This window comes from Gadus morhua, chromosome 20 (genome assembly GCF_902167405.1).
Source record: "Gadus morhua chromosome 20, gadMor3.0, whole genome shotgun sequence".
Taxonomy (NCBI): Eukaryota; Metazoa; Chordata; class Actinopteri; order Gadiformes; family Gadidae; genus Gadus; species Gadus morhua.
Genome location: NC_044067.1, coordinates 17,194,506 through 17,203,416, shown reverse-complemented (window position 1 = coordinate 17,203,416; position 8,911 = coordinate 17,194,506). Strand labels below are relative to the sequence as shown.

Here is an 8,911-nt window from a genome sequence, read left to right as displayed (position 1 = left end):
AGTGTCAGCCTTTGACTGTGTCTTAACACATCAAATTAAAACCCAGGGGTTGTATTCTGAAGTTTGGAGGCCTGTTTCCTCATCCACCTTCAAACTTTGCGCACAAGAATCAAACACCAAATATTTCATCACAACGCACGGAATGAAAAACATAAACTGATCTGTTTGTGTTCATTGACAGATTATTAAATTCTTAATCAAAACTAAAGCCCGTTATCGCTCTATTAAGTCGAGTCAGTCCATCTGACGTCGGCCGGCCGAGGTCCGCCGCGTTCCTATGCTCTCATTGGTGCGCGTTTTTTGGCTCGCTGCTTAGCCCCGCTTTCCATTGGTCTGCCGGGGTTGACAGTGAGCCACGGGGCGGGTCCCAGTGTATGGAGAAAGCCCCGAGAGCACAAGTGGGTATCAATCAGACAGAGTCGGACCGACAGAGAGAGAGAAGCTGCGAGGAAGAAGTCAGACGCGGACAAAGAAAACAAAACGCGCTGGACGACGCACGACGATGGCAACACGCGCGGGCCAAGACGTTTGACGCGGCGTCGCCTAGACGTAGTTGGGATTACTTTTGGTGGCACTTCGGTGAGTTTCGCGTTGTAAACATTGTCGTGCGCGTGATTTTTTCTGTTGTTGCTGTGTGGACGGAGTTCTCGCTCCCCCGGCCCCGCCTCCCTCCCGTGGATTTTGCGCGGACAGACAGAGATGAGTGACAGGAGGCGCTCCGCCGCCGCGCTGAGCTCGAGAGCACACGCCTTCTCCGTGGAAGCGCTGATCGGCTCGAACCGGAAGAGGAAGCTCCGGGGCTGGGAAGACAAGGATCTTGAGCTGTCCATGGAGAGCCTCGCCACCGGCGGACCTCTGGGAGACCCGGAGGACCGCGCGCCCTGCCTGGACATGGAGCCTGGTCAGTGCGCACGCAGCCCCGTCCTCCTCTCGCGCAGCCGTGGCTGGCGCGCTGTTAAAAGTCAACAGATTCAACTTAAGTGTCTTAAAGTTGTGTTGTTTGAACCTCTGGCGAAGGGTTTGAGTCTCGAGACGGTAGAGGATTGTAATGTTACGCCGAGGCCTCGAGCTGAGGTAGAGAGAACAGGCTGCTGATGGATGGACTGAATAAGGCTATGTTTTTATAATCTACTCTTAAATTATAGTTGATACTATGAGGAGTATGCTATTACCAAGACTACGAGAAGTGCTGTTATTTGTGATGGTTCTTCGAAACATCCGTTTATTTTATTATATGCTAAAGCCTGGTAGTAAATCGCCATTTCAATACGGCCTTAATAGCCTATTAAATCACAGTATTTTCTTTATTAATTGTCATAATTATTATTATTGTTATTATCATTATTATTATTATTATTATTATAAGACAGTGGTATTATTGTTATTTTCTGTCAAAGCCCGTTGCGCAAGTGATGCTCCATCGTGCGCAATCTTAGCCGTCTTTCTAAAAATGGGCTTGTCAGCATTGTTATAAAGTAGGTCTTTAATGGTAGAATAGGCTACATAATATATAAAATTACATTTGGCCCTGCGCTGGCCTGTCTCAGTCCTAGGCTGTTCAGGTCACGCCGGCTAGTGTCCCAAAACTCGTACAGGCTCGATGGAGAAACGGGATGAAACCACAGCAACATGTTGCGTTAAAGTGCGCATGATGATAGCTGATGAGGACAGATCTGCGCCTTTGGACGGTTCGACGTGCATTCAATGGGCCTTTCTTCTTCTCCCTGGGTTCTTTTGATATTGTTTGGCATTAAAAACGCACACACACACACGCACACACACACACACACACACACACACACACACACACACACACACACACACACACACACACACACACACACACACACACACACACACACACACACACACACACACACACACACACCGAACACTTTCATTCAGACTTCCGAGTCTTCATGCATCGCTCTTTAGGCTGTGTACATTTTCAAAGCATATTCTAACGGGTTATCCTTTTATCGTACAGTAATAATACAAATGCATGCAAATCATTCATGTCGCGGCATCGTCTTATTCGGTCCCTCGGTGGAGGTCCAGGGGTCATCACGGAGAGTTTCCAAAACATACTTGAACTTGAAAACCTCAAAGAACAACCGTTTCCAGAACACACTTCAGTTGAAAGGAAATAACGCAGTAGTTTAACCTCCAAGCTCCACTGTCTCCACTTACTCAGCTCCGTCTGGGCCAGCCGCTATACTGGCGAGGAACACCAAGTAGGCCTACCACTAGTTCTGAATTAGTCTGCTCATGTCCTGAACCTTACACCCCTTGTGAATTTCTTGTGAAAATGGCCCTATTCGTAATTAATTCAGTTGATGTCATGTGGCCTCAATAGTATACTTTATAGCATGGTCCTAGACCTTACAATTGTTACTACCATTATATGGACATTATTTTAAGAACTGGTGGTCTGCAAATATGATCCATGTGTCCCGAATATTGTACATGCACTTCACAATATGTATAAATAAACCAAAAGTGAAAATATGCTTGGTAGCCTAGTTGTAGCCTACACAGAACACTGCGTACATGAAACAATATTTGAAATATGTTAAATTGTACTGGTCGCCGGATCACACCTCACACGCAACAACCGGTCTGTGGTGAACGTATCATTTGATTCAGGCGCATTAAATATTCTAGGCCCATGGGTTAAGTGTCGCGGGTCATTTTAAGCTTGCTTCCCCCGGTCTCTGTGAAGTCCACCAGGTAATGTTATTAGTCTGGTTCCTCCTCGTGTCGTCGGCCGGTGGTCTGTGGCACCGGCAGGTCTCTGCTGGGTCTTTGCGGTCACATCGTTCGGTTTAGCGGGGGTCTTTACGGAGCAGCGATGCTTTCAGCAGACTGCTGCTAGGAGGTCTTTATTAGCTGTAGAGACCCGGGTTGGTTATAAAGTGTGTGTGTGTGTGTGTGTGTGTGTGTGTGTGTGTGTGTGTGTGTGTGTGTGTGTGTGTGTGTGTGTGTGTGTGTGTGTGTGTGTGTGTGTGTGTGTGTGTGTGTGTGTGTGTGTGCGTGTGTGGTGTGAGTCCGCCGAGGCCCAACCATATTGTGGAAAGTCTTTATTCAACTGCCTATCGGACACAATCCAGGTCATATATTTACTTACTCTCCCAATAGTCTATATATTCTTTATGGTGCAGCAGCACCAGAATTTGCAAAGCGTTCATGTTATTCGGCTTATCTTGGCCCTAAATAAACGTACAAAAAAATCTAACTTTTAATAGGTGCATAAAAGAAGGACGTCGGATGCTGCGGAGGTTAAGTGTGTTTCTCTGGACAGGAGCAGGTGAGCCCCGCGGTACGGTTTGGGTTACCCCGCAATTTCACGGCTGGCAGCATGCTACAGCCCGCCTGAAATATTCCGCTCTGACGTCGTAAATTACAGCCCTCCTTCCTAAATTCAATGAAGCAATGACGAAGTGGCCTCTTGTACAATATAAACGTCACAATAAGAGACCCGCCGAGCTCCAGATGTGCTGTTTAGCTGCTCCCCGCTGTAGTGCACCAAAAGCCCAACTCGAGGGTATGGGGAGCACCGGGGCAGCGGGTCTCAGTACCCGGAGTGAACCCCACCAACACCGGGGAAGCCTTCCGCTAAGAGTCTTCCCTGTGTTAAACTGTGAGGGTCTTATCATGGGGGTCCGACTCCGAACGAAAGAGAGAGACGTGTTTAACATCAAGCTAGAACAGGAAATGCAGTAGGCCTATCATACCTATGCTGCGCTTAATTTCACTAATGGGAAATTAAAGTAGGCTACCGTAATCTCTTTCAGGCTCTACATTATGCTACCTTAAGTAACTGATCTTCACTGGGTATCTCAACGGAGGCCTGTGTGTGTTGTTCAATTGGTCTCTTTCCGTCTTTCATAAAAAAGAAAATGTATTTTTTTATTCGACGTCCTTAATCTCATTTTCCTCCCAGATTTTCGATGTTGAGCGGTTGTGATGCCAAATCAATATATTGTAATTCAACTTCAACAAACTGTGATTCTACACACCACACACACGTGGTGTGTGTGTGTGTGTGTGTGTGTGTGTGTGTGTGTGTGTGTGTGTGTGTGTGTGTGTGTGTGTGTGTGTGTGTGTGTGTGTGAGAACCAAGAGCAGCCGACGTTATTTCTGCTGACGATGGGATTTTTATTTCTGAATAATATTATTATTATTATGTCCGTTTGTATTTTCTCTGCGCAGTGATGTCACTTAAACAAGGACCCAGCTTTCCGTGAGGCCTGAGATTAATTGTATAACAATAAATCCAAATTCATCATTCATCATCATCTTCAAACATTTTACACTTTAAATCCATCTAATAATTAAATATTTCCCTGAGTGAGGCAGAACAATTACAAACATGCATACATGCATGAACACACAACCTTTTTTTATCGTTTAATGTGCACATATTCAAGCATATAGGCAGGTGAACACGGGTGCGGCAACGCGTGTGTGTGTTTGGCTGTGTGTGTTTGTGTGTGTGTGTGTGTGTGTGTGTGTGTGTGTGTGTGTGTGTGTGTGTGTGTGTGTGTGTGTGTGTGTGTGTGTATGTGTGTTTGTGTGTGTGTGTGTGTGTGTGTGTGTGTGTGTGTGTGTGTGTGTGTGTGTGTGTGTGTGTGTGTGTGTGTGTGTGTGTCCATCATGGCTATGTTTTGTGGGAACATATCACATTGGGATGTTACTTCATTCACCCCTCTCTTTACCTCCCTCTCGAAATTAAATATAAATGTTAATGTGATTACATTGACAGAGTAAGACGATATGAGGTAATGGACGGACAGGGGAACATTAATCTCCCTCTCCCCCTCTCTCTCCCTCCCTCTCTTTACCTCTCCATCTCTCTCTCCCACTCTCTACCTCTCTCTCTCAATAGCTTTAGTCAGTGAGTGAGTGACACGTTGCGCGTGAAGGCGACAGCGCGATAGAACGAGTCAGCAACTTGACAGGCCGATTCACGTAGTGTACTCCGCGTGCATTTCTCACTTTCTTTTTTTTTCTTTTCTTCTTCTTTCTTTTATTTATGTAAGTGCACGAGCATGTGAATTCGACTCTTGGCTCGCGGGGCTCTGCGGTGGCTGCCCAGCCTTCGCGGGCAGCGATCCATTTGCATAATAACCGTATTTGTATGCGCCATGCTCGCGCCAAGTCGAGACTCTCAATAAATAATAACGTTATTAGATTATTCTGGGCGGGAAACTGTTGAGGGATGTGCTTTATAGACTATAGGCTAACTTTAAATTATGCATATAAATATATATATATATATATATATATATATATATATATATATATATATATATATATATATATATATATATAATTATCTTCAACCAGTAATTTGATAGATCTAATCTAATGTTAGGCTTAATGTGGTCCCATTTTAAATCCGTACTATATTATATGTGCAAGGAATTACTGACTTTGATCCAATTTCACTAAAGGATCATGAGGGTTTAGGAGGTAGCCCAGGCCTACGTATTCACGGAGGTTTCCTCGCCAAAAACACATCTTTACGTGGCGTGAAGGCCTAACGGATATTTCCCGACAGCTTTCCGCAAATATTATTTTGGGTTATGTGAGAATAGGTTTAATTTCGGTGGAACTCGATATCTTGGTGGCAGCTATAGCTCTACACTCCTTGCAAAAGCTAAATAACTATCGCCGTGTATTTTTAAATCACTCCAAAGCCCCAATGGCTGACTAGTCTTCGCTCCAAATTGGAGACGGCAGGTGATTTCCAGCTTGCTGTTCGTTTGCGCCAACTTTCCTGCATGCGGTATTAATATTCCCGCCGTTTCATAATAATGTTTATCTCCTCCTCCTCGTTCTCCTCCTCCAGACTCCGAGGCGAGTCCCAGCTCAGACGGAGAGGGTCTGGCCGAGAGGACGTCGTGCTCCTTCGGCTCCCCGGCGGACTTGGCCCCTGTCGCGGTTGCCTGCGAAGCTTCACCCCCGGCCTCCATGGAGGAGATCCACGTGGAGCTCCAGTGCGCGGACCTGTGGAAGCGTTTCCACGAGATAGGCACGGAGATGATCATCACCAAGGCGGGAAGGTGAGGGGGGCTCGAGCTGACCACGAGGCACGTTAAGGGAACGCGCGTCTACAAAACTGAAGTCATCGTTTTTAAAACACTTCTAACCATAATATGCTATAGGCCTACTATTGGACCGGCTTGATTTGATTAATGAGATAATACCAGCTAGTTTTAAATAAAATAAATACGAAGAGGATGTAGCTAGGACTATAAGATACATATAATAATAACATTTAATAATACATATTTTTACACACGCGTAAAAACACCACTGGCGTAAGGCCTTGCGTGCGCGCGGGTTAAGCCGTATGACGGCAGTATTCCTCGTGCACATTTGCCAGGGCCGGTAATAATGTGTTGCACGTGGACTGTGCAGAGGTGCGGACATGCAAGAGGCCCTGTGCTGTGCACGACGCGTCGATCCTGCTGCTGACGTCAGAGAGTGTAACAGAAAAAGAGAGCTTAGGCCTACGTTTCTAATGAATCGATCCGAAACATGTTTTTGATTTTCTTGCTCTTTTGAGCAACAATTAGAAGGCAAACAGAGCATATAAATTGACCCCAGGTCCCAAGCCCCCTGTAGACCCCCACGGAGCCCTTCCCCCGCCCGGGGCCCGTTTCCACACCGAAAGAGAGTTATTATTATTTATAAGCTGCAAGTTTTTATTATAAGTGAATGGTGCTTCATTTCCATTAAATGTTTTGTATTGGGCTTGGAGACATTCGAGAATAATGCATAGATTCTTAGTCAAGATGAACTGCTATTTTACGACAAATATTTAGGGTACGTATATCTGCAAAGGATGTTTTATGGGTAAAAACGGTTTTGGAGAACCTCGAATTCACATTTATTCCAAGATAGAGCTATTCGATTCATGTTGGCCCTTTTTGATTTTTCTTTATACTTTTTCTTAGATTAGCCTATAGCCTAATAATTGTAGCTTGCACATAATGAATCACTTGTATTGTACTGGGACTAATATATATGTATTCATATTGTGTGCCATTCATTTAAAATAGAGAAAATGGAGGCTTGCCTTCTCAACCGCTTCTATTAAGAAGTATTTTATGAGTTAGTTAAGAAGGGTAACCCTCTCGTAAAGACCAGCCCTTACGACTTTTCAACCAGAATCACTTTGTGCTTTCTGTGTATAATAACCCATAAACCCATAAATCCCCAGAATTCAGAGTTCTCCGGATTTATTTAAACCAACCCTGCTTCCATTAAGAACAGATTAACGACATTTCAATTAAAAGTCGGAAATATAAAATTGTAAGTGCAAAAGTCACATTATTTCAATATCCAATTCATAGAGCCAGACCTTCAGAAATGTAGGCTATAACATAGGCCTTAATGGATGTATTCAAACTATAGATGATATGCATTCATGTAGTACACATTTATTTATACATTAAACAAAGCAAGAAAGCAAGAGAAATGTAAGATTGAAGAAGAGAGAGGGTGAAAAAGAGAGAGAGAGTCAGAAAAATAGATAAATAAAGATTGAGAAAAACAAGAAACAAACAGAAACAAACAGACAGTACCGTTCCTCATGGCCTACAGCAGTGTCTTTCTAATTGAGGTATCACATGGGCCCCTCCACCTGGCCTCTCCACGCCGGGGACAGGGTGACCTCGCCGGCTGTTGCGTCACTGCAGCCGGCCGCAGTGCTTGGACGCCCGCTCCTCCGGGGGGAACGGATAATGCGCTATCCCCTGCTCCTGCTACAAGTTAACAATGGTCTGCTGCGTGGCCAGCTTAGTTTCAGTGTAGGAGATTTGGGTCTTCAAATGATCCTGTTTTATTGTCAATTTATTTGAGCATCTGTTTAGTATCTAATTTGAGTGTCAAAAGGGTTAATTTCATTTTCATGTATAGGCTAATTAAGTCAAGAATAGAGCTAACCAAAGTAAATCATAGAGGCCTCTGAAGTTATTTCATCCTCAGCTTTTTTTAAAAGGTTATTTTAGGGAAAAAATCGAAAACAATGAGAACATTTAGGAATTCTTTTTTTGGATTTTCATTTATTTTGTCTTGTTTTTTGACATGTGAAGTAATTAAGACAAGAGTTTACATAGTACTTTAATGAACAGTTAACAGCCCATACGGGACCATTTTAACTGAGCTCCTGGCAAACTACATGTCTTTAATTCTAACCTAATATTATCTGATTTTAATTCAAATATATGTATGTAGCAAAATAATTGAATATAGGGATTAAGGCACTTTAATAAATAATTAAAAATCGAAATAAAAAAATATACAAAATAAAATAAAAAAAAATGAAAAATAGTATTGAAGCATTAAGAAGGGCCAAGGGATAGTGCAGTGGTTAGGATGTCCGACTCCCATATAAAAGTTCTGGTTCGGTTCCCAAGTCAACCACCTAACAAATATAGACATCGAAGAAGCCGTGCATCTCAATGAAATTCTAATCCACTTTGGATAAATGTGACTGCTAATTCTAATAGTTTTTAGACTCAAGGCATTTTCTGCTGCAGTGTATTCTGAGGGTTGGGACTGGGAGGTGTTGTGGTTTTAAGTCTTTGAGCCCCCTCCTGTCTCCCCAGACGCATGTTCCCGGCCATGAGGGTGAAGATCCTTGGTTTGGACCCCCACCAACAGTACTACATTGCCATGGATATCGTCCCCGTGGACAACAAGAGATACCGGTACGTGCTGCTGAGCTTCTCACCCTCTCTCCACACAACTATTCACTGGTCAGCCACAGAAGAACATTCATATAGGAATTTAATTACTACATTACATATTGAATCAGCGCTTGGGCATGTTTACTTTTAGATCCGCCATTTTGTCTGAGGTTTTAACAGTGATACAGCTGTCCGTTCTTCAGCGGTGA

At 43.9% G+C, this 8,911-nt stretch overlaps 1 protein-coding gene across 2 annotated transcripts in view; it reads left to right on the top strand.

Annotated features, from left to right (window-relative positions):
* Nucleotides 1–391: 391 nt before the first annotated feature.
* tbx15 (T-box transcription factor 15) overlaps nt 392–8,911 on the top strand; it is a 21,882-nt gene continuing 13,362 nt past the window's right edge. For both annotated transcript variants that reach the window (XM_030344225.1, XM_030344224.1), the window contains exons 1-3: nt 392–901; nt 5,855–6,068; nt 8,622–8,723. In XM_030344225.1, coding sequence (XP_030200085.1) covers nt 700–901; nt 5,855–6,068; nt 8,622–8,723 — 518 coding nt within the window. In that variant the 5' untranslated portion in view covers nt 392–699. The remainder of the gene's footprint in view (nt 902–5,854; nt 6,069–8,621; nt 8,724–8,911) is intronic.